Source organism: Aulostomus chinensis, chromosome 3 (genome assembly GCF_037954235.1).
Source record: "Aulostomus chinensis isolate RoL2024-O1b breed Wild chromosome 3, RoL_Achi_v1.0, whole genome shotgun sequence".
NCBI lineage: Eukaryota > Metazoa > Chordata > Actinopteri > Syngnathiformes > Aulostomidae > Aulostomus > Aulostomus chinensis.
In genome coordinates this window covers 21,759,420-21,784,531 of record NC_141322.1, presented here as the reverse complement: position 1 = coordinate 21,784,531, position 25,112 = coordinate 21,759,420, and the positions used below count along the sequence as shown (strand labels likewise).

Genomic DNA, 25,112 nt, shown 5'->3' with positions numbered 1-25,112 from the left:
CATGTGGGAGTGCGCTGAGTGATTCATGTGGAGGCTCCTATTGTCACAGAATGAGAGGTTCAACATCATCCACCTGCCTCTCACTCACGCACTCATCTCCAATAAGAGAAGGAGGCTTAAGATTCATAAAGCAATTTGTCAGTTGTTTATAACCAATAAGGGCACGTTCCAGAGACTGGCGTCAGAGTAATTACTCAAAGCATCGACGTGGTCGGTTGAGCAAGGGGCAGCATTATTTGGAAAAAAACAATTAAGTGGATTTGGACTGATATTGATCTGTTTCTCTGTCTCAGGATTAAAGGGAAGATACATGAGACCAATCTGACCTACGAAGACTTCCCTACATCCAAGTACATGGGGCCTTTACAGTACACAATATGGAAGTCACTCTTCCAGGATGTTTCTCCAGGTATGTGTCAACACGTTGTAACCAACACGAGGGCGAGTAAAGCTACACTTAGCTTGTTGTCTCGACTCACTTTTATGTAAAGCAGAGAGAAAAGAGGAAAGTCTAACTAATGTGAATTATCAGCATTGAAGGGCAATTACTCAGCAGATATTACTTCCAAAGTACTATTTGACACAATTAATCGGTCCTTAACCTGGCGGCGGCTGCTGCTGCCTGCCGGGGCCAACCGCAGTTGTCATGAATTTTTAAACTTCCGTACAAGTCAAACTGATAACATCAGCTCTGCTGTTTCACCTCCTCCCTGCGACCTCGCCGCCCCTCCTCCTGCCCTGCTGCGGTTTGAGCCCATGACACCTTCTCCTAATGAAGACATGGTCTCACACCCTTAAGTCGCTTCTTGTCCCCTGGACATTGTTGCGGGCAGCTGACTGTGTCTAGTTTCTTTTTAAAGCTTTGCACGTCCTGGCAACCCAATACATCTGTGCCCCCTTTCCAACCTCTGAACGCTCTGATCCTCAGACCAGCGGCTCCTGGCTGTTGTTTGATCAAGGTTAAGGGGAAGATCAAGCCTACAACAAAGCTTCAGAACCATTCTGTCTCTGTAGATGCCCCTAATCTGCAGTCTTGCATGTTCTCTCAGGCCTTGAAGGGTTTGCTGCTTCGCCCTTTTACAACATTTATTTGTCTATTCTGATGGGATAATATAACCTCATCACCTCTCTTCTCTCTCTTTGGTTTTTACTCGTTAGTATCGCGCACAACTTTGGTCAACATTGCTTGTTTTTAAATGCCTCCAAACCTGTGATTGAAATACAAATACCTGACGAGCCTGCTCCTGCAGAGGCAAAGCTTTTTAGAATTCCATATATAAGCAGCAACATCTCCAATGTTTGCTATAATCAGGTCAACATGGTTTGATTATCTCGTGGTCCTCGGTAGCAGCTTGTTGTCGATGTTGTGCAGCCTGTAGTCGTGACTTGCATTAAGATTCTCTGACCTGGAGGACAGCGATGCCCTTCAGCATTTGAGAGCGCCGAGAGGAGCGATACTCCCTCCGCCTGCAGCTATCGCTCACTCACAGGAGATGATTTAAAATAATGCACAGAGGAATTTTGTTACTCCCTCAATCAACTCTCCCATTCCAGCCCGCTGAGGGGAGTTTTTTTGGCTTCTCTTGACTGGCTGCCAAATGGAACAATTGGTCACGATCCATCACCGGCTGTTGCCAGAGACGGGACAAAGATATCCTCCCATCATCCTTCATCCCTCGCTGGCATTGATGGGTTAGCAGAAATAACTACCAGACGCTGTGACCTCCATACACACACGTGCACACACCCACACCTTGGCTTCTCTGCCTATGTTTGTATTCCTGCATGTGTCTCTGCATGACACAAAGAGGCACTCAGGTTATGAAATTTTAATGACTTGATTGTAACAAATACTGAACATGTCATTGATTTTGAGACGCCATTGTCCTGTCCGCTGGCTGCTCGCCAGACGTTTCTCCTCCACTCCTCCCTGCTGATAAAAATACAGAGGAGCCGGATAAATACCCTCCTCATTCCTTACTGAATCTGCTCTTTGTAACAGCAAGCAAAGGGAGCAAGCTGTTGTTATTCAGCCTGATACCGCTCCCTAAAAACTGAACATTTTTCAGGAGAGATTCACTCCCTAAAAACGAATGAACACAGTGGCTCCTGCTGTTGTTAATCACTGCTTCACTGCATAGTTGTTGTGTGGTACATTGCTAAAATGTCACCATCCCATCAATCTCTGGAGATCATTTCACTTTGAAGACCCTGGTCTTATGCATGAAGGTAAAAACAGCATTATATCCTGCTGCTCTCACACAACTCCTTGTAGCATTTTCCTGAGCTCAGAGTCCAGCAGCAGTTGGGTGCACAGCACAAAAACAAGCCATCACTCACCTTTTACCACAGGGCACGGCAGCAATCAGCTCCTCCAGCTCTGGCAGGAGTGATATATAGTGCATGACCAATCTGGCTCTAAAAGGGTCAGCTCACTGTCCTACTCTGGATGAACCACAGAGGAAGTGGAGCTTTCGTTTTTCCTGTGGAAAAGGCGCATAACATGTAATCAACACATACGTAGTCTCTGTTGTTCACTCACCACCGTCTCAAAACCACAGAAGAGTTTGATAGTTTTTAGATTACGTTTTAAGGATCTGAGAGTTCACCAAACCGTGCTTTGAGTATTCAGTGACTTTCTCATCAGATTTGACTTCCACTGCAGTTGGAGCGTGAGAGTTTATGACCTTTATTCACCTCTTCTACAAACTGAAAGAACAGCCTGAATGTTTTTACTTAATACCTCAGCATGGAACCGTTCACACAGCTTCTGCAGCACTATAGTAAAAAGAAGTGCTGAAATTGACACGGCAGCTTTGGCTCAGACACTCAACATGGGAATGTTTGTGTGTTTGTTACTGGGGTTTTTGTCTCTTTTATCCTTCTTTCCTCCAGCACATAGAGGCGTACATGCGGGTCACACTGTTAACTGTCCTCAGAACTCCTTTGTCTATCCTGTATTTGAAAGTGACAAACACTCAACTGTCTCCTCCTTCCTCTCTGTGTCCTTCAGTGCCAGCAGCTTTGACCCTTGACCCCATCACAGCCCACCAAAGACTTATCCTCTCAGATGACTGTACCATCGTGGCTTATGGGAATCTCCACCCACAGCCTCTGCAGGACTCCCCACGCCGCTTTGACGTAGAGGTGTCCGTTCTGGGTGCGGAGGGCTTTGCGTCAGGCGTCCATTACTGGGAGGTGATGGTGTCAGAGAAAACCCAGTGGATGATCGGTGTGGCCAACGAGACGGTCAGCCGCAAGGGCAGCATCCAGATCCAACCTAGCCGTGGCTTCTACTGTATCGTTATGCACGATGGGAACCAATACAGCGCCTGCACGGAGCCCTGGACCCGTCTCAACGTCAAGAGCAAGCTGGAGAAGGTAGGGGTGTATCTGGACTACCCCAAAGGTTTGCTCATCTTCTACAATGCAGACGACATGTCCTGGCTCTACACCTACCGAGAGAAATTCCCCACCAAGGTCTTCCCCTACTTCAGTCCGGGGCAGAGCCACGCCAACGGCAAGAACGTACAGCCGCTGCGAATCAACACCGTTCGCCTCTAAGGGCCACAGAGTCCTTCCTCCTGTAGGCTTCAAAAGATGTTCAAGAAATCAGTCAAAAATGTTCAGTAGGGTGTTTGAAATGTTTCTTTCTCTCAGTTCTGTGTTATGAATTGTGCTTGATGTTGCTCTTAAATCCTGCGGGGTTTTGTTTTGTTTTGGGGTTTTTTTGTGACTTAAAAAGACCAGAAGGCGACACTCTGTATTTGAGCCTCCATTCCTCATGTTGAACTAGATTGACGACTCTAGATGGAGGGCAGAGGGGGGACCCCTGGGCTCCTCTGGGATCTGCGGCAGTGAAAGAAAAAAGAAAAGCGAAACTATTCCCTTCTTCAACAGTGACCGTCCCAGGCCCACCTTGCACACTCCCAGGGGGACACCACTCTTCCTCCTCTTCCTCGAGCCTCCATGCTTGTCAGACTTGATGTGTCCCTCCCTGTTCAGGCGAGCAGACACTGAAGACTTGTCTTCTCTGTGCTGTACAGTCGGCTTAGCTTTGTTTTTGTGGAATGTGATTGATGGCATCCGCCCTCCTGTTATGGCTCTTCTTTTTTTTCTTTTGCTTTTTTTCCTGAACTTGTCAAGTCTGTTGCCACTTCTTTAAGTTCTGTCTTGATCTGGATTCTTCTTGCCAGTCACATCTGAGTCTGTTCGGTCTGTTGTTGTTTTTCTGTTGTTGTTGTTGTTGTTGTTGTTGAGAGATTTGCTTTTATTTGATGTGCACCAGTCGTATCATGTCACCTGAAACAACATTTATGAATGGAAATGTACCTGCCATCTTTTATGGAAGGAAAGCTTGTTTACAGGCGGAGATGGTCCAGGAATATGCTGCTATTGGAGTTCGGACTTGCATGTTTGTATATAAGGTGTCATGGTCAAAGATCTCTCATCGTGCTGGTTCATGTTTTAGTTCTCCAAAACTATACGTATGCGAGGGCTTAGTATACACCAAACCTATGAGTTTTGGCCATTTTGGTTGAAGCGTTTCAGTTAATTTCTTGCTTCTAGTCATTATATTTAATCCTTCTCTCCATCAAATATATTAAAGATTGTCACAGGAGACGGAGCCCTCTAGTTGTAAATATTTCAGATGTGAATATCTGAAAAGTTTTGGATGGAAAAAGTGCTCTAAAACGCCACAGAGACCATCTGGGTTATGAAATAGTATCAGTTATGTTGATGAGCTGGGGGGGGGGGGGTATCAAGTAAAATGGATCCAGTTATGTGTTCACGCTCTCTTGTGTGTGATGGCTGTTCCCAAGGCTGTTCCTGTGTTACATAACCACCAAATCACTGGTAATTCCTCCCAGACGCAGCCATGTTTGTTGTTTTGCCCCACGTGCCTCGAGCGCTCTTGTTTATCATCAGTTGTACACAAGTCCTGCTGAATCTCCTGTAAGAGGCTCTTGTCCCTCAGCCAAGTCCAGCATACTGAGAGATTTGTGTGTGTGTGTGTGATGGGTGGCCGTGTACACGAGTATGTTTGCGGGTTCAGCTATAATTTTAAATCCTGCTTGATGAAGTCCATCTGGCCCTCCATGCACACTGATTCAGCAGGATACCTTGAGATCAACAAGATCTGAATAAAAATGGAGAACAAAACAAAAAGAAGCTCAGCCCGTCCTTGGCCGTGGTGCAGCTTTACATTTTCACGATTGTCTGAGGTGTCCTTGTTTCTGCAGGATGGGATTCGACTCACGGGGGGTCAGATGAGTCTTGTTTTTTTTCTTTTAACCTGCCCTGACTTGCTTGGTAGAGGCAGCATGGCTCAGAGGTAGAGTGGCCATCTAGCAACCGAAGAGTCGCTGGTTCGATCCTCACTTCCCCTGGTGACCATGTTGAAGTGTCCTTGAGCAAGAAACTGAGCCCCTAATTGCTCCTGATGCCCCTGCATAAGACTGGTGACCCGTCCAGGGTGAACCCCGCCTCTCACCCAAAGTCAGCTGGGATAGGCTCCAGCCCCCCCACCCCACCCCACCCCACCCTTAATGGATAAGAAAGTGGATGGATGGATGGATGACTTGCCTGGTTTTGTTTAACAAAGCGGCTCAATGAATTAAAATCTAGAATGTTGGCCGTTTCTCTTGGGAGCTGCTTTTAAAACAGGGCTTCGACAATCAGGACAGTATTCAGCTTTTTTCTTTTCTCACTACCTGAAAACGAACTGAACGCTCCCTTAGACATTTACCCCACCCTGCTGCTTCTTAGTGCAGGCTGACGCAAAGTGTCAGATTTGACCCTAGGCGGCGCTGTGTTTCAGGCCTCGGTGAGGTTTGCTTCATTTGGGGCTCGTCTGGATGTTGAAATAAGAGATTAATGTGAGGCGTTGTTTGGCTTGTGGTGATGGTGGTAATCGTAAAAATGATGATGGCTATGACACTTTTAATGATTATTATAATGATTGTGTCTTTTAATGATGGCCGCTGTGCACCCATCAGTGTGTGATCACCCTTTAGTGTGCTCTTGCTGCTGGAGGATTGTGGGAAATGTTTTAATGTACAATAAATGACTGCAAAAAAAAAAAAAAATCATCCAGTCTCCCGGTTTAGTTTTTTTGAGTTTTTTTGTTGTTGTTTTTTTTACCAGCTTTGAGTGTGCAGCGACACAGATGCTGCAGAGAAGCTTCCAGAAACCAGCGTCACATCCTCCAGATCCCCGCAATTCAATTTGCAATCAGGCAAGAGAACCTTCTACTCCTCTCACAGGCTGGAGCTGCCGACTGCTTGGTCTTTTAGATGAAGAAGCGCAATTTTGAAACAATTTAGCATGTGAAAATTGTATTAATCTGTTAACTGCAGCCATCGAAGCTCAAGATCAAAAGGGGGGGGGGGGGGTAAATGGACTTGAGCTGCATAATTTCTTTCTTCATGCTCACAAAATGCATTAAAACTCTCACCGAGTCTCATCTTAAATCCATCTCACAGTTGTTGGTGTATTCCTGTTTGTCCCAGACTGAGAAACACTAGAGAGAAGAGGACGGCAGTTTACAAAAATAAATGACCTTATTTTGTTTTAAGAGGTCAAAACCGTAAAAAAAAAAAAAAAAAAAAAAAGCTCCCAGACAAGACTCGTCCCGTAATGTCATGAGGCCCTCCACGTAACGGCAAATTCAACCTATAAATCCATTTAATTCACACTGATATAAAGTTCCCACGTAGAAAACACTGGTCAAAATAATGAAGATCACCTGAGTGAGTGGAGATGTGCTGAAGATGTGTGTAGGATACGTCAGCGTAGCTCCTCTACCCGCCGTGTGCGACACTTTGGAAATAAAACGTGGTTTGTGTGAGTGTGTGCGTGTTCGTTGTCACACACTTAGAAATCCCGATACAAAGTTTACATCAGAAGCGTGAACCGCATCAGCAGGCCGGGACGTTGCTTCTCTTCTTTTCACCCTTTAATGCAATTGAGTGTTGCATCATGATTGCAGCTGTGTGTCTCACAACAAACTCCAGTTTGAATCCCAAACGCTGTTTTTCTTCTTCTTCTTCCTCCTCTTCTTCTTCTTCTTCTTCTTCTTCCCCCTCAGAACAAGTGGATTCCTGTTCCCAGCTTTGATTCCAGACACTCCTCCACCGCCGCAGTGACAGAGGGCTGTCCGTCCTCTTAATAGACAGTTCTACCCGCAAGGAAAGTGTCCATTAGGAAGTCACTCAGTTCTCCTTTGAGAGCCTTCTGTCAGATTCTAGTGTGACGTGACCGTCCTGAGGCAAGAGTGAGGTTTTTCATCTTGCGAGCAGTGAGAGAAGCAGAGAGGAAGGCTCACTTCGCCTCTCTTCCTTTTAGGAAGAACGAGAGCTGCAGTTGTAATGCTTGTAGCGTGAAAAGATTCATCGTCCTTATGACTGAAGACGTGTTTGGTATTAATGGTCAAGGTTAAATAGGACTGGGGGGGGGGGGGCAATTATACAGTCAAAGTTAACGATTCAGACGTGTGAGTTCAAGGGAATCCTGCATGGATGGACGTGTACGGAAGTCTTCTTAATCAGACTGGGAATCAACTGTCGTCTCCGAGGACAGTGGCGGGGGGGGGGGGGGGGGGGGTAGTGGTCACCGTACAAATAAGGGGGAAAACATTTCTTTGGTTCCTTTTATGATGATATCTCTTTTTTTATTTTTTTGTTCATTTAAAAAGAAATAACCATCTCACTGAGTCACTACATTCTGCAGTTTTGGGGCGGAGAGCGCGTGCACACAAACGGTCTTCAAAGTTTATAAATGCACGCAACTTCCCAAAAAAATAAAAATTAAAAAAAAAATCACACGAAACTTGTGAGTCAATAAAATACTGAAAGAGGAACTGGCTGTACAGGAACGACATGTACAGGTGAATAAGAGAATTACTCATCCGGCTCAACTCTTGCGCCACCCTCCAGCTTCTTGATCTTTCTCATGCCGTTTTGACGCAGCAGTTGCTGGACTGAGGAGTTGGTGGCATCATGAGTGAGGAAAGCTACAGCCAGATTTCCCCCTGATGTCATCATGTTACATTTTAAATGAAATCTCAGGAGACGCTGCAAACTTGTGAAAACACTGATTGCTCTTGTTAAACTTTTCCCATTCTCACCGACCTGCCCTGACAGATGAATGGAGATTTCAAGTCAGATATGGAAGGTCATTAACTGAATCCCTCCTAACTAGTGCGAACACACATGAGCCGTGTTTAATCTTGCAAAAGTCAGTTTGTGCTGTGTTTGTCTCCACAGGTCTCTGAGGGAGAAGCCCTCTGGCTCCATCAAAGGAAATAAGATCCTGTGTTTCCTTTTTCCTGTTGCAGCTGAAATATCGAGGTTATTGTTGCCCTGGAGCGCCCTCTGGTGTAGACGTCAGTCACTGCTCATACGCTTCTTGATGCAAAATAAATATTTCTGTACAGGTTTAACGAGTGCGTGTGTGTGTGTGTGTGTGTGTGTGTGTGTGTGTGTGTGTGTGTGTGTGTTGCGTGTTTGTTTATATGTATCAGGTTACATTTCTGTGTCATTTTACAAGAGCACCGGACGTTGAAGATGCTTTATCACTGAAGAAACGCAAGACAAAGTCCTGCACACTAGAAGACAGAACTCACACTGTTCTGGTGTGTGACAAAGAAAATAAACTCATCGGCCCATTATTGTGCTATTAGCTCCACACCCACAAGACACACAGGCGCTCCAAACTATCAGAGGTGTTGACCGCTGCACTCAAAACCAGGTCGGTCTACCTGGTCCACTGTTATCCAGATGTTACTTCATCTGTCAGGACTCAAAACTGATCTGTTGTTATGCACTGTGTTTTATTTCATAACAAGAAAATGTCCTGCAATGAAAATGTCCCCTAAATAGGAAACTACTAGAGTCTGACAGTGCATAATCAATATTTGTGCATCCGTCAATTTAAGAGCTCCTCTGACACCGTGAGTTAATACAGTAGCGTTTAGTCCCTTCCTGTTATTGCTATGACAGCTCCATAATCTCTTAGCGTTCTTGTTCTGTTTTTATTGTCTTCATCCACCGCAAGCTGCTGTAACAACCAAATACCACCTCCAGGGACCAATAAGTCTTATGTAACAACTACAAAAATTTTGATGAAAAACCAACTCAATGGTACATGTGAAGCCACTTGAGTTTATTTACAAAGTACTTTCTGAAGCTTTTCAGGACATTTTACATTTCCGTTTTCACACTTTTAGTCTATGGATTATTTAAAGGGACAGGTCACCCTTAAATCAAACATTTTTCCTGAAGTGCATTTCGTGTGCATAAATCATTTTGGTTCTAAATTGTGGTGGTATTTGTTGAAAATATGTCTTGGTTATTTGGGGGAGGACTGTCCCTTTAAAACAGAGACATTGTTGTCACCTCTCAGTAAATCTTAGGACTCTGGGGAGTAAAAGCGTTCCCTCCAGCCGTCTGTTTCAGTCGGCTTTGGTGTCTCCTGCAAGCACGCCTCAACCTGCCTCCTGTGCACCTTTGAGCAGTTCCTTCATACGATTCCTCACATATGAAGAGCTGCTTGGAAATTCTTATTTCCACAGTGCAAACCAGTGTTGACAGGCAGACCTGCTGTCTGCACAGGTGTAATATTAATCTGATGATCCGCTCGTGAATAATCCTCGATCAGCTTTCACGTCTGCTTCTGCTGCAGTCCGGTTCTCTGCTCGTGTTGCACTTTGAGAGAAGATTTCTGTTGATGAAACTTAAGATTTGATACACAGCTCCAGCAGAGCCTCTATACTCCGGATCAACAGAATGTTCACACTGAGGTACAAAGGCAGCACAAAGATGGAGAGGAGAGCCATGAATCCTATCATTATGTTCACCCCCAGGCGGGGAAAATCCCACTCACATGACCTCCTGTGTTGTGGGTTCATGTGTTTCATGATAAATATCAGAGGTACACATCCCTTTATCCTATTGTGTTCCTGTCCTCCCTGTTCTGCAGACAGACACTCCTGAGAGAGGAGGACAGAGTCTCCATGGTGACACGTCGACATCTGCACGCTGTTCCAGGAATATGCAGTGTGAACAGTGCAGCTGCTCTCTGTTTTCTCTGGGTCAACAGACACCGACATCCCAGGGACAGCAGATTTGGAGGGAGCAGCCAGCCCTGGAACCAAGTTTTGCAAGTGATATTCACTATTAGTGTTAACTCCATGATTTCCTCTGTGGGTGCTCCCCATGAAGAGACCGGCCCAGCGCCACCTGTACCGGCCCGAGCTTGAGGTCAAGAGGAGCAGGAGCAGGGACAGGAAGGCCATGCCCCAGAAGGGATTCATGGCTGTGGGCATGGGGCTTAACAGGTTGGGCAGACATCTGATCAGGGAGTTGGATGAGTGCAAACAGTCGGCAGCCCTCACTTCCTCCAGCCTTGACCGGTACCTGACGTTGAGGGCAACAACAACCCACACTGACAGGCAGCAGACGTAGCCCACTCCATGACACAGCCAGCCGTGTTTGTCTGGGCCGTCCTCCCCCTCCGCCACTGTTTCCTCCTCGTTATTACAACGTTGCCCATCAGAGCCCACCGTCTGACCCACTGCCCTGTGGGCCACAGCGACATCAGGCCACAGAAGTCCAGCCAGAGTCTCCACAGCAATCAGAGGTGTGACCAGGAGCAACACGGCGCCGTACGTGTGACTGAGGAAGAGCAGGAAGCGCAGGGCGATGATGTCACCCTGCGGGATCAGTTCAGTCAGCCAGGACTCAAAGATGCTGAGTAAACTCAGGGAAACTGTGGGAGGGGAAAACAAAATGCCAGTAAGTCAGTTGACTGGTCGGACTGGATTACAGCAATTTATGCTGGTGGAAGACGTCGCCTCAAAGACTGTGGAGGAGCTCGTATCACTGGGGGAGAGGAACAAACACGAATATTTGGTTGCAATCATTTTGCAGTGGAAACCACTTAAAAATCACCATCGCATTTATGAGTCCAAACTGGCCCAAAACAAAAGTGAATGCATTATAAAAACTGACCAGTCTTCCAGATAAATTATTCAGAATCTCTCACTGCTGCAGCTAAGGACTATTTTAATTACTCTTTAATGAGCATCACGAGCTGAAACTGAGCTAAAGCTCAGCAACCGAGTACCGACAAAGATTTCTATCGAGATGAACGAACACAGCCGACTATCCAGAGATGCTGTTACACAAATCACACAAATGTTCTGTTTTTTGTTCTGTCAGTCACACTTATTCATCGTTTTTATGCGTCAGACTACAAGGGTTGGAGAGAGATGGCCGTTGGATTGAGAGCAGCGCACCTGCAGCCGTGACCTCACCTGCAACCAGGAAGTCGGTGAAGATCAGCAGACAGCAGCAGCAGAAGCTGACTGGACTGTGGCAAGAAGTCAGTGAGGGCAGGAAGAGGAGACTGCAGACCAGTTTACATAAACACATCACTGCCGCCCCTTCCAACACACCATCCATGGCTGAAAGACAGCAGCAGCAAAGCACACACACAAATACAAGCAGGCAACATAGAAAACTGGTTTGGCTCTTGCCTAAGGGTGGAGGAACTCCGGAATGCCAGGCATTCTACTGACAGTTACCCCCCCACGAATCTTCAATAATTTTTGCAGCTTTTGTAACATTTTATAACCTCTGCGAGTGTTTCCAGCTCGCAGTAGCAGATCAATATTTCATTGTTCACATTAGAAGTGAACCCTGGACTTGACAGCTGTTTGAAGTTCACCAAAAATACGTTAAAGTCCAGCTTTCTTTGTCCTATTTGTTTTCAAATGGCATGGATCACAAGTGGCTCCTAACAAGCTGAACAGCAACATGGGAGAAAGTAGCAAGTGAGGGGGGACTTGTGTGTCTGTTCACATCTCCAACCCTCTGATCATGATACTGTGCAAAAAACACACTTTCTCTGTCACATGATGCTGCATCAACAGAACCTGCCTGAGTTCTTACCTGTGTCTGTAGGAGCCTCCTTCAGAGCCGCATGTCAGTATGAGCTTCAAATGATTTGAGCCCTCTCTTCACCTCCCCTTTGCTCCACCCTCTTGGGAGATAATGACCCCCCCCCAAACACACACAACACCACCTTCCCCCCACCACTCTGAGCTGCTTGCACCTGGCCTGTGTTGGAGGTGAAGGAACATGTGCGCCTGCGAGAGGGTGTGGCTCTGTTTGTACAGACAAGAAAACCAGTCTTGCAACTGGCTTTTGACAGTGAAAGATACAAAGTGTGTGTCTGTGTGTGTGTGTGTGTGTGTGTGTGTGTGTGTGTGTGTGTGTGTGTGTGTGTGTGTGTGTGTGTGTGTGCGCGCGTGTAATTGCTATACTTATTGAAGACTAGAATACGTATTTAACCAACAGAGTGAGGATGTTTTTGGAAAGTGAGGACATTTGAAGGTCAAGATTTGGTTTTAGGGTTGAGGTTAGAATTAGGTTCTGGTTAGGTTTAGGGTCAAGGTTGCGGTCAGGCAGTCAGTCAAGATGGTTAGGTTTAGGGTGAGGGGCTAGGGAATGTATTACATCAGTGAAAGTCCTCACAAAGATATAAGGACAAGGATACGCGTGTGTGTGTGTGTGTGTGTTTGAGAGAAAGAGAGAGACTTAAGAGACATTCAGCAACGCAAACCAAACTTAAAGTTAATAATTGGGGTTGATGTGTTCAATCGGGACAACAGCAGTTTCAAAAATTGGTAAAACTCTTTTTTTTCAGGTCAGTGCAGCGTAATATATATATATATATATATATATATATATATATATTAAAAAAATATATATATATACACACACACACACACACATATATAAAACCCTGACTTAAGTTAACTGCTCCATGTTTAGTGAGTGTGCAAATGTTCACCTTGTTCAGACGAGGGAGTGTTTGGCTTGCAGGGGTTTCAGGAAGCTGCAGCCGATCATTGAGCCCTGGAGATGATGACGCCATCTATGCTAGAGCAATGATAGAAATGTACCGTGAGGCTTTTCAATGACTGCTCACATCTGTGTCATGCACTGTCGCTCCCAAGTTACTGCTTCCACAACTGTGTTGTGTTGTGGTTTGCGTTATTTATCTACCGTCAGCGTAAAACGTGGCTTCAAGTATCTTTTGCATGATCCTGCTCCTTTACCGTATGAGTGACATAATGTGGTAACAGGAAGTGAGGGCAGTGAGTCGAAACGGTGAGGTTTGGGCCTGATGGTGCAGCTCAGATCGGATCCCTGGGAAAACAGCCTCATCACCTCCACTCTCTGACTTCTCATAGTCTTTATTATGTAAGATGGGGGGGGGGGGGGTTGAACTCCGGCAGTACTCCATATTTAAACTAAGCTCAGTAAAAACTGGCTCGTACACTCTTAACAGGCCTAAACCAAGACCAAGAGTCAACTAAGGTCCAGCTAACTGCTCTTTTGAATCCTTCTATCAATCAATGAGCGTTGCTTAACCGTTTGTCCAGCTGTCATAAAACTAAATGCTGAAATCTCCTCTTTTCTTTTTAAAGATTTTTGGAGTTTTGTCAAAGGGGCCGAGACGATAACATGGAAGGAGACACGTGAGCAAACTAGAATCATGTTGCTGTTGTTGTTGGCTAAAACGTGAGCTCAGAAAGGGAGGTACGACAGGAGAACAGTTGTGTATGTACAGGCACGCGTTTGTTACCACAAAAGTATAATTCTGGTCTTCAACAAATGCACCTTTGGACTGACAGAATGGGAACAAATACAAAGTGGACCAAAGGTTATGCAAATGTCTTACGACAGGCTAACCCAAAGTAGTTTTTCGCCCGTGGGACTTCTATTGGAGTGTAGGTGCATACTGAAAATAGCATCATGACAAAAGGCAAAATCCATCAGCTGCGGAAGATCACGGGACAGAACAACCATCTATAGACATCTTTGATGACACAGAAGAGGAGCTCGTAGACCAACCTTTCCTTGTCGTGATGAAGAAGACACAGACGATGACGCTTGATTCTAGTGAAAAGTAAAGTTTCTAGGTTATGACTCGTGAACCTTATTGCTTGGCAGATTTCTGATTACACAGAAATGTTTGGATTCAGAACAACAAGGTTCGTCTGAAACTGTTGCTTCAGTCCTGTCAGAACTCAAGAGCACTCGACTTCGTTTCACGCGATTCACTGTTCTTGCGGTGAGACTGTGTGTAACTGCTCTTTGGCGGTAATTCTCTTTGAGCACGTCTTCTAGCAGACAGATGCTTGCAGATAAACTCAGCTCTTATTTCTGAATATTAGCAGCCTCAGTCTGTCAACCATTTATGATGGAATAGCTTTGGAATTTTAGATTTGCATGACACATGTGGGGGTAAATTTGAATATGTGTGAGTGTGTGTGTGTGTGTGTGTGTGTGTGTGTGTGTGTGTGTGTTTTTACCACTACAATGGCTCAGCCTGACACAAACTTATATTTTAGTCAAAGTGGGGGGAAAAATCAAGGACAAAAGAGGCAAAACGAGGTGCTGAATGATATTGTGATCATGGCCACTGCAACACAGAAACGCATCTGCAGCCCCCAGATCTACCAGTTTGAGAAATACAACTATAACGTGCCAGTGTGCAGAAACACCAATTAAGTCTCCACTCAGATGTTCTCCTTTTTTTTCTTTGAAGATAACAAAACCTTCCCTCAAAAAAATTAAAACAAAAAAAAAAACTTTCTTAAACAAGTAGAATATCCAAGGACCTCCTCTGGTCCATTACGAACGGAACTTCATCACCTCGTTTTAGCCTTGCATATAAGAAACTGAGAACAATACAAAGACTGTCCAGGTTTCAAGCGTATCACTAATTCATTACCTCGGTGGAATCGTCTGCTGGTCTCAGCCACGCTCACCCTGAAGTGAGGCAGCAGCGCCACCTCCTGCCGAGCTCCGCACAGCGCGAATGAGGAGCGGGCGGGAGGATAATTACCGCTGGTGTTTGCTATCGTCGTCATCAAGCTTCATCGACAGGAGACCAGCGCACCTGAGGTGTGGCGCATTATCGCCACCGTCCTAATAAAACGGGATTTCTGAGGTTTGCTCATGCGCAGTGAAACAAAAAAAAATCTTGCAATAATGCAGCTTCCTCTGTGCGGGAACAAAGCTTGTGAAAATATGCGGAGTTTTTTTTCTTTCTTTTGTAACATCTGCGAGAAAAAAATAATAAATCAGATTTATTTTTTAAAAAAAAAGACAAGCAGAAGAAGGAAAAAGAGGAAGGAGCGAGGTTAAAATAAGAGTTTCATGTGAATAAGTCGTCGCCTGCAGCACCCAGAAGTGAACAGCAGGCGACCCGGAAGGTTTGAAGTCCGGCTGAGAGAGAGAGAGAGGGAGAGAGAGAGAGAGAGAGAGAGAGAGCAGAAAGAAGAGTCCTTTATAAAATATTTCTTCTCTCGCTGCTTCAGGTATGTCGACTCCAATCCTCTGCACCTTTTCTGCTCTTTTCCCTCACGCGCTGCTGCCTTCGTCTCTCGTGCAAAAGTTGCAATAAAAACGAACGTCTGCAACGCAGACATGAACAAGGCGGATTTGGGGGGTTTTGTTGTTGTTGGGTTTTTTTTGTTGTTTTTTTTGTTGTTTTTTTTTTTTGGTACGTATCTGTCGTGCAAATAAAAGCTCCGGTGGCGCGTCCGTGTGTGGAGATCGGCGTTTGGATGTATGCTGAGCTTAGCAAGGCCAGGCATGATGATGATGATGATGATGATTGTTGTAGGAAGTGTCAGGGTGTGTGTGTGTGTGTGAGAGAGTGTGTGTGTGTGTGTGTGTGCGTGTGTGAGTGTGTGTTTTTTTCCCCCTCTTCAAGCCGGGCTATTCAAACCTGCAAATCAAAGTAAACAATCATCTGTACGCTTAATGCAAATATCATCCCGACGCGCCCGGAGCACTTCACTACATCTGGGGGATTGTCTCCTTATTTTATAGGGATCTGCAGAATATGGCGTCCAGTACTTATAAAAATAAGACAGGGCTGCCATTTTTGTTTTCCTTTTGTCTGATTTTTTAATAAACTGTCTGAGAATGTAGGAGATCCGGCGGGTGGTTTCTCAGAGGAGGAGATGCTCCGAACTGATGAGACGGAGCTTTACAATCGCATTCTTTTTCTCGATTTTCATTATCGGAGGAATAAATGAGCAAAAAAAAAAAAAAAAAAAAAAGGCTTGAAATTAGGCAAAACAAAAGTTAACACAATCTTTTGTTCCGCTGCTGCTTTCCTCCTCACCCCGCAGTAAACATGATGTGTTTCTCTCCAGAAGTGATCTGACTGAAACCTTGTGTTTTCTGTTATTGTGAAGAAGAATAACTCAGTTTTATTTTAAGTTTTACATGCACGTCACTTCAAGAGTATAAGAATGGTTACTAGAGAATAATGAGCTCGTAGTTTTGGTCTGATACGGCAATATAATGCTTTCAAACACGTTTGGAACAGATTTGGAGGTGACTGATGGTTAAATACATTTGTTAGATTTAAAAAGGAATTTGATTTCTTTTTTAATTAAATGCATTTGGGTTGGTCTGAATAAAGAGTCCTCAATTTCTTGTGAGATATGAAACATCCGTTTATAAAAAGCATTCATCAGTCGTCAATGTGGACTTTTGTCACATTTTCTCATTGGACTATTGACAGTAACCCATAAGTTGTTAATCCGAATAACTGCAAACAGTATTTTTGGTTTTTACCACGCATGTTGTGTGCACACTCGTGTCACATGGACCGCACATTGAGGTTACCTCCCTAAAAAAGCTTTTTAGTCACCAACTCCAAGAATTCACCGGAAGTGACATTTTATTTTCAATGAACCGCCTCGGATGCCATACTAGAAAAGACTTAGTATTCATCACGTTTTCTTAAATCACGAAAATCCGTCAACGTAGTTCGATGGACCGATTCGGTAAATGTCTTGACAGAAACCAAGTAGCTGGGATGATCGGCAGATTCATGTAAAAGTCAATAATAACAGTTGAAATATTCAAGCGTTTCAAATGGGAGTTTTTCTGACACTTTCGAACAAGACGCCGGGCTTCTTTTTGATGGACTTGCAGCAGAAGTCATCCATTCATTTTTTTCTGTGATTAAAAAGCCACAACAGTAACATGTAGTTGTAGATGTTGTAGTTTTATTAAATCTCTGCCGCGCTTGTGCATGAAATGTAAAAGTGACGAATGTGGCTGCTGAGGTCACGTCCAGGAAAGGGAACTTTGCTTTTTCAACGCACAGGAGCTGAAATTCATACACACCCCCTCGCTGCCATTACAGGTTTTCTCTGTAAAGTGTGTCATTTTGAAAACGTGACACAAAGGCGTCCAACTGCATTTCAATTCTCTCAAGGTAGAAACGCCTCCAGGAGGTGAAACCGATCCCCACTGGCATCATTAGAGAAATATTTTGTGGGGTTTACTGTACGTTCGTACCCGATCGTTTTTGTTTCTCTTGGCTCGCAGACGTGGGCTGTGTTATGCCTCTGCTAAACCAAACAGACTTAGGAATGGTGAAGTGTGCCAAAGCACGCAAGGCAAAATGTCTCGAAAAGCACTTCATACAGGGTTGAAAAGAGAAACTGTGGAAAGAAAGGCCTTCAGCAGGCAACACTCTCTGGTGTAAGTGCCATGAAAATCAGATGTTCTGATGTAAAAGTTCATGTTTGTCTCACTCTTTTTTTTCAAATGTAAAAAAAACAAGGAAAAGTGTGCCGTTTACCAACCAGTGTATCATCTGATTTAACATTAAAACACCTGGTTATAATCGTCTCAAGCTCACTGACCTCTCAGCTTTCCACTCCACCAGCATCATTCAGGTCTTGCTGTGCGCTGAGTTGAAATTCAACAGCTCCCGTTACCATCTTAGAGAACCAGTCGGGCCTCAGGTTCTAGGAGGAGTCCGACAGCGACTGTTTAGGATCTGAGCTTCATCACTTGGAGCATCTGTTTTCTCTGATAACTGTTTGGGGGTTCCTTAACTAGTCCTGTTATCACATGACAGCTCGTCTTCCAGGAAGCAAGCCCATCAGGCAGTTATGTGGTCAAAAGAATTCTCAGAAAAAAAAACCCCATGAATTCAAGGGAGTGTGTGTGTCACTCACTTTGAATTGTCTTGACTGACCTCGCCGTGACAACTTAAAATAATTCTAAAAAATATCAACATCACAAGTCAGCTGAGCTCATGTGTCATCACAGCTGCTGTTTGGAGCTGAGATCTGCGTTTTGTTTTTTTGGGGGTTTTTTTAAGTGCCGTTTTCGACACAAACATTAGATAAATCTACAAGGCAAATCAGTTTCTGGAATGTCTGATATTTTGTCCTGATATCAACCACAAAGGGTTGCAGGAAAAAGCTGAAGGATTGGAAGATGATGAACAAGAGTTTACTGAAGTTGATTTCTGCAGCACAGAGTGCCTGTTGTTTTCTCTCTCTAGTCCTTGCATTGTTTTGGAGAGGGTCATTCCAAAATAGAGGACTGCAGCAAAAAATATGTAATATGAAAAAAGTGACGGGAGTTCAAAACATATGTACAAATATGTACGTTGCTGTTGCTGAAAGGGAGAACAAGCCAACTATGTGTCACTAGGAACTCAATTTGACTATGAAATATTTGAATTGCATGATTTGGAACTGAACTCCTGACTTCATCCTGGTCATTTCAGTTACTCAAAGACATGTTCAGATCCTCCTTTTTCATTTTGTCTTGGCTGTGTCGTGTGTTCATCCTTGTGTTTTCATTACAGAATGGCTGAACCTCGCTTTAACAATCCCTACTTCTGGCCTCCGCCTCCTGGGATGCCTGGTCAGGTGAGGGATAGTTGTGATGGCAAAAGTGCATACACACACACACACACACACATATATATATATATACATACATATACACACACACTTTTCAACACAATTTTCAGTTTAAATTAATTTTTATGATGAATTAGTTTGCTTCCTTACCAAGAGCTAACTTAATTTAAGAGATGGTTTAAAAGAGTTGGCTTAAGTTAGAGGTGGCACGGTGGTGCAGTGGTCTGCACTGTTGCCTCACAGCGAGAAGGTTCTGGGTTCAAGTCCCAGCTCAGGCACAGGATCTTTCTGTGTGGAGTCTGCATGTTCTCCCTGTTCCTGTGTGGGTTCTCTCTGGTACTCCAGCTTCCTCCCACAGTCCAAAGTCATCAAGAGAGGACGAGGCTGACTGATACTCTAAATTGACTGTAGGTGTGACTGTGAGTGTGAATGGTTGTCTGTCTCTATGTGTTGGCCCTGTGATGGACTGGTGACCCGTCCAGGGTGAACCCCCCTCTCGTCCAAAGGCTGCTGGGATAGGCTCCAGCCCCCCACAACCCTTAACAGGATAAACAGACGAAAATGGATGGAAGGATGGCTTAAATTAGTTTAGTTTAATCCAGCATATCACAAAGAATTGAAACACTTACCAGCCCATCTAAACTGTCATATCTTGTTTATTTCATCGATACAAATTGAAATTGTAAAATGATTATGAATTTGCAAGAGATATGTTGTTGTTAAATCCAGTTACCTTAAAACCACTGCTGACCAAGAAATAGTACTTGTCTTAGTACAGATTATGTACTGTAAATTTGATATAATTTGTAAATTAGTGCGCTTTGGAGGACCTTATAGTTGAATTGTCTCACCTTTGAACGAAGCCAGACTTGCTCTTCCCCTCTGTTTCCAGTCTAAATGCTAAGCTAAGCTTAGCTACAACAGTACGAGAGTGGTTTAAACTCTCTCGAACTCTTGAAAGAAAGCAAATATCTGTGCTTTCCTGAATCTAAAACTATTCCTATACTAGAGTGGTATAAAGGAATAGATAAAGTCTCTGTTGGCCTCTAACATTGCCTCAGAACTAATGTGATATAAAAGGCTTCTGTCTGTGTATATCTTCATGAATCAGGCCTCAGGGAAACACCCAGGAATTCTATGTGTTGTGTACCCTGAAGCTCTTAAATTGCCATTATCAGTAACCATCCAGAGGGAGGATTGAAAACTATAATGCACCATTTTTTCTTTCTTTGCATTCAAACCTTCAATTTTTCCCATGCCTATGATGTAATATTCTGTTCTATTCTAAAGCTAACATCTTAGCCAACAGCGCCCTACTTTACTTACTATGTAGTTCAGGCTCGGGCGGCATGGCTCAGTGGTAGAGTGGCTGTCTAGCAGCCGAAGGGTCGCTGGTTCGATCCTCACTTCCACTGGTGACCATGTCCAAGTGTCCTTGAGCAAGAAACTGAACCCTCAGTTGCTCCTGATGGCTCTGCGATGGACTGGCAACCCATCCAGGGTGAACCCTGCCTGCCTCTCGCCAAGTGTCAGCTGGGATAGGCTCCAGCCCCCCCACAACTATTAACGGACGAGCGCTATAGAAAATGGATGGATGGATGGATAGTTCAAGCTGCAGATGCCCTCTATCAGCTTTGTTAGTTACGAGCAGAAGAAAAGGTGTAAATCAAATGATTTCCACAACAGCGGGGCGCGTGGATCAAACAGACCTCTGCTCTAATCCCCAGCTGCAACTGTGACTGTCACATTTGGAGACAGACAGTCATCATTGTACCCATGAACCCAGCTAGAAATACGATCTTCTCAAAAGATGCTGAGAAGGTCTGGGGTGATGGAGAGGAGGAGTAAACACTCCTGGATGGTGGTGGTGTCGACCATCCCATATGAAATAAAGCAGATCGCTACACAAACAAGGAGTCACTTGTAGAATTTGTGTCATTTTAGTGTTCAGTCGTCTTTACATTCAAGGCTTTTGGTGCAGCATCACTGTTCAGCCGTTAGAGGGAACCATCACGCTATAAACTAACCCTGACTGACCTTATGGCTATTTTCTTGTCACATACATTGTTTCCTGGCTATCAGCTGGATAACCTAGTCTTGATCAATAAAATCAAGGAGCAGCTGATGACGGAGAAGATCAGAACGCCTCATCTACCGCCTGCCTCAGTCCCCTCCCAGCAGCCGTTACTGACTTCCCCCAGCCAGGCGGAGGGCGGCCAGCACAGTATGTCCAAAACCCACCCGATGCCAGTTCTCCACAACCACAGCCCCTCTCAACCAGACATCGCTCTGCACGCCCGCCCCGCCTCCAGCTCAGTCACAGGTACGCTTCTACAGATGGACAGGAAAGGAATCCATCTGGTTTAGGTGTACATATTCTGTGCTACTTTACTGCCGTAACTACTGTGTTTTTTTAAGATTGTTTCAGTTCAAAGATATTTGAAGGAATGTTATTGGTTTACTTTCCAATTTTTATCAGTCAGCTCTTTGGCACCACAAACAATGAGGATTTAAATCAGGGAGATGACAAAAGTTGCTGTCTTCACTAGGTCGTGTTCTGGGGGATGTCAACCTGAATCTGGATGATAAAGCAGCTATAAAAGCTAGAGGATTATGGGAGGACTGGCATCTGCGTCAGCTCATAGACCACCCCTCCAGAACGAACCACGTCTCAGGTAAACTCACAGCTGATTGTAGTTCTAAAGTGTGTGTGTGTGTGTGTGTGTGTGTGTGTGTGTGTGTGTGTGTGTGTGTGTGTGTGCGCACGCATTTTTATTCATCATCAGGACTGAAAAATAAAGACTTTTGCACTGTACGTGGGATGCACGCATGATGTTACTCAAAGTTTTGTCGTCATGCAGGTGTTGCGCTGGCATCCAGAACAGGCAACCTCAACACCTCAGAGATCATCACCCCCACCACGCCCTCCTCCAGCAGCCATTCCCGGCTCGGTGGAGCCCCCGCACCTCACCTCATCTCAGGTTTAGCCAGCAGCCATGGGTTTGAGCCAGGGAAGAACAACGGAGGCTTCGTTAGTCTCCTCGGCCCACCTCCCAAAGAAGAACGGGGGCGTAAGAAGATCAAAGCAGAGAACGGGTCTTCACTCTTGGTGGTTCCCTACCCTATCCTGGCCTCAGGCAATGACCAGTCCTGCGTCACCATCACTGTCAAAGAAGGGAAAACCTACAGGTATGAAAGCAGGAGTGCAACTAGTTAGTGGTGCGAGATATTTCTGCACATAACTAGATATGCAAATACTACAAAACATAATGATGTTTCATCTAAAGTTACTAGAGTTTGATATATATATATATACCCCACTTTTGGTGCTTGCGTTAAATGTTATATCCTAATTCAAGAATGGCTAAACCAACCGACAAAATATTTGTGATGTCACGTCATGATCGTGGGTCTGCCTATGACCTTTGTGTCTTTACCCGTGTGTATCTTCTCTCTGCAGGTGTAAAGTTTGTCCGCTGACCTTCTTCTCCAAGTCAGACATGCAGATTCACTCCAAGACGCACACAGAGGCGAAGGCTCACAAGTGTCCTCACTGCACCAAGTCCTTTGCCAACGCTTCGTACCTGGCTCAGCACCTCCGCATTCACCTGGGCGTGAAACCCTACCGCTGCTCTTACTGTGAGAAATGTTTCCGCCAGCTCTCCCACCTGCAGCAGCACACCAGGTCAGATTTTTACCAACACTTCCGTCTCTCTGTTTTGATAAAAGAGCTGCTTTTACCGTAAATACAGCAATTCGACGTGGCTCTCATTCACACACTGCAGCCATCAAAGAAAACACAAAAGCCGTCTTCCAAATCTATAATGAGCATTTATTTTGTTGTGTGTGAAATTGTAGCGTTTTACTGTCTTAATTAGAATAGAAAAGGAGTCTTTAATGGAATATATTTGAAGTCATTTGTTACTATCTCACTCAACCGTTTATACCAGCGATCTTGTCATTTCCCTGCAGGTTACAGCAGTGAAGTATGTGTTTGCAATCTTATCCCCTAAATTACTCATTCAAAAACACACAAATTACACAGTTTCTTAGTAAAAAACCTCTTGAGCATGTTAAGGAAACTGTGGTTTTATGCTCCATTTGGATTTATTTATTTTTGGAATGTCCTAATATTTGAAGAAAATGTCTTTTTGGCAGATACTTGGGCGTTCATATTTTGAATGTTTTCTTCTAATTTCAGAATCCACACAGGTGATCGGCCGTATAAATGCCTCCACCCAGGCTGTGAGAAGGCTTTCACTCAGTTATCTAACCTGCAGGTAAGCGTCTTCCTCCTCCGCCACTCGTGCTGTGTTCATATCTTCGCTTTCGTGATGTTTTGTGTTTCCCTGCTCAAGTCTCACCAGAGGCAGCACAACAAAGACAAACCCTTCAAGTGTTCCAACTGTTACCGTGCCTACTCCGACTCCGCCTCCCTCCAGATCCACCTGTCTGCACACGCCATCAAAAACACCAAGGCGTACTGCTGCAGCATGTGCGGCCGGGCGTACACGTCTGTGAGTAGGAAGCCGTCTTATATTCTCAAGTTAAGTGCAGCCGTGATTTCTGAGGCTGTTTTTTTCTGTATCTCCTGTCATATTCCAGGAGACCTACCTTATGAAGCACATGTCTAAACACACAGTGATGGAGCATCACGTGGTGTCTCATCACTCCCCTCAGCACAGGACTGAGTCCCCCAGCATCCCTATACGCATCTCCCTCATCTGATCGTCCAGACCTCTCACCCTCCCTCTCCCTCCATCCGAGACGGTTCCTGTGATTTTTTTTTTTTTTTTTGCATTCCTCCAATGGACTCCTAAAAAGGGGGGTAACAAAAATGTGCCAGATTGTTCTTGTGAAGAGGAACTCTTTTCATGAGTATATCCTCCTGCTCTTTTCTTGCTGACCAGGTAGCAGTATTATCTGGGACATCCAAAGATGACTTCTCAGCACTTTCAGGCCTGGAAATGACAGACCTAAAAAAAACAAAATAAAAAAAAAACAAAAAAAACATGTATTTTGTGTGTGTGCGTGAGTGTGTGGTTTTTTTGTGTGTGTGACTTCACAGTAAGAAGGTATTGCTACAGGCAGCTACATGGATTACATTTTTTTTTAAACTTTTTTGTGTTGTAACAGATTACTTTGGGTTTTTTTTATTATTAATGAGGTCATGTAAGTCTAACAAGTCTAATAAAATATATCTGCATCAGAAATAGTCTTCCGTTGGCTCTGTGGCCAAGTGAACATAAAGGTGAATGCTTATGTAATGTGTATTTAAGTATAATGTGCCACTTTTTATGTCAGTATTTGCAATGTGTCAATACTTTTGAAGTCATTTTAATATCTGTTTTGCCTTTTTTTAACTTTTCCATATGTTATGTTTCTAAAAGACGCTTCATTCTCAAGTACACACAAGAAGAATTAAAACCCTCCCCCTAATCTGAGCTGAAATGTTAATATAGGGATGTTTTCCACACTACAATAGCACAAGTGATAAAAATGTGTTTTTCTTTATCTGGAAAGCTAAAAAAAAAAGAAAAGAAAAGAATATTCATGCCTTAATTATTTTTCCAAATTTGTCACAAATTTATTGTATTATTATATTGAATGATGCACTTATGTTTCCTTTCCCTCTTAACTGAAGTTGGAAATTTAATGGGAATATTTTAGACTATATATGTTGTAATTCTCTTCGGAGTTAACGGTTGTTACGTGCAGGTGAATCATTGAACTTTGGATCGTCCTTGTTTGAAAAATGAACACTTTCCCGTTTTATATGCATTTTTAAGCCTTAACTTTGTTACAACTCCACTCTGCTGTTTTATCACTTTACATTTGCCTTTTGTCATAGCACGATATATACTGTAGATAAACTATATTAACTGTCTACTTGTTTTATAATAAATAATTAATTCTATAATTACTGGAATTTGAGAAAGTCTGTAATTTTTATTTTTATTTTTTTTCATTTTTGAACAATTTTTGATTTCACAAAATATTTCACTCCTCAGAAAATTCTGACTTTCTGTTGTTGGCATCGATCGTTGTGACTTCAACACCCTTTTAATGCCGATAATAAAGCAGACTGCGTTTTCATTCTTTTCCATCATCCTTGCTTGGTTGTTGGAGAAACACACTCAACAGCATGTAATCAGTAATGGTGAGCAGTCATGACATGCATGTATGTACGGAGGTTCAAATTTGCATCGCAGCTGATAATTGTAGGATATGAAACGATTTTGTACAACAAAATTCATATAAATATAGGAGGCAATAAAAAGAGATGTGTACTATTTTTCCAGTCTAGTAGTCTTTGGTTCTTTCTGGTAACACGTTCGAATCT

General features: G+C 44.0%; 3 protein-coding genes across 10 annotated transcripts in view; 2 read left to right on the top strand and 1 right to left on the bottom strand.

The window, feature by feature from the left end:
- Nucleotides 1-6,207, top strand: part of trim62.1 (tripartite motif containing 62, tandem duplicate 1) — a 34,140-nt gene extending 27,933 nt beyond the window's left edge. For all 3 annotated transcript variants that reach the window (XM_086199677.1, XM_086199678.1, XM_086199679.1), the window contains 2 exons: nucleotides 294-409; nucleotides 3,014-6,207. In XM_086199677.1, the coding sequence (XP_086055803.1) occupies nucleotides 294-409; nucleotides 3,014-3,564 (667 nt within the window). In that variant the 3' untranslated portion in view covers nucleotides 3,565-6,207. The remainder of the gene's footprint in view (nucleotides 1-293; nucleotides 410-3,013) is intronic.
- Nucleotides 6,208-9,134: 2,927 nt separating this feature from the next.
- Nucleotides 9,135-17,853, bottom strand: LOC147268249 (uncharacterized). Of its 2 annotated transcripts, XM_086199670.1 has the most exons (4): nucleotides 17,753-17,853; nucleotides 12,859-12,947; nucleotides 11,318-11,467; nucleotides 9,135-10,770 (listed from the first exon to the last, which is right to left on the bottom strand). In XM_086199670.1, exons 3-4 carry the CDS (start codon nucleotides 11,463-11,465, stop codon nucleotides 9,737-9,739), a joined length of 1,182 nt encoding a protein of 393 aa, XP_086055796.1. In that variant the 5' UTR covers nucleotides 11,466-11,467; nucleotides 12,859-12,947; nucleotides 17,753-17,853; the 3' UTR covers nucleotides 9,135-9,736. The 2 variants fall into 2 exon arrangements, with proteins under 2 accessions (XP_086055796.1, XP_086055795.1); XM_086199669.1 differs by lacking the exons at nucleotides 12,859-12,947; nucleotides 17,753-17,853 and adding an exon at nucleotides 11,955-12,024.
- On the top strand, nucleotides 15,292-24,984 carry znf362a (zinc finger protein 362a). Of its 5 annotated transcripts, none has more exons than XM_086199668.1 (9): nucleotides 15,292-15,397; nucleotides 18,712-18,775; nucleotides 20,891-21,092; nucleotides 21,319-21,444; nucleotides 21,631-21,958; nucleotides 22,230-22,454; nucleotides 22,971-23,049; nucleotides 23,128-23,286; nucleotides 23,375-24,984. In XM_086199668.1, the coding sequence occupies exons 2-9, from the start codon at nucleotides 18,713-18,715 to the stop codon at nucleotides 23,495-23,497; spliced, it is 1,305 nt and encodes a 434-aa protein (XP_086055794.1). In that variant the 5' UTR covers nucleotides 15,292-15,397; nucleotide 18,712; the 3' UTR covers nucleotides 23,498-24,984. The 5 variants fall into 5 exon arrangements, with proteins under 5 accessions (XP_086055794.1, XP_086055789.1, XP_086055791.1 ...); XM_086199663.1 differs by having other exon boundaries at nucleotides 20,852-21,092; XM_086199665.1 differs by having other exon boundaries at nucleotides 20,885-21,092; nucleotides 23,375-24,983.
- Nucleotides 24,985-25,112: the final 128 nt, after the last annotated feature.

Coding starts and splice junctions, on each gene's coding strand:
- znf362a (XM_086199663.1), top strand. CDS start 18,713: ATGGCTGAACCTCGCTTTAACAATCCCTACTTCTGGCCTCCGCCTCCT. Junction 21,959..22,229: donor AAAGAAGGGAAAACCTACAG/GTATGAAAGCAG, acceptor TTCTCTCTGCAG/GTGTAAAGTTTGTCCGCTGA. Junction 23,287..23,374: donor GCGGCCGGGCGTACACGTCT/GTGAGTAGGAAG, acceptor GTCATATTCCAG/GAGACCTACCTTATGAAGCA.
- LOC147268249 (XM_086199670.1), bottom strand. CDS start 11,465: ATGGATGGTGTGTTGGAAGGGGCGGCAGTGATGTGTTTATGTAAACTG. Junction 10,771..11,317: donor CACCGACTTCCTGGTTGCAG/GTGAGGTCACGG, acceptor CCCCTCCCACAG/TTTCCCTGAGTTTACTCAGC.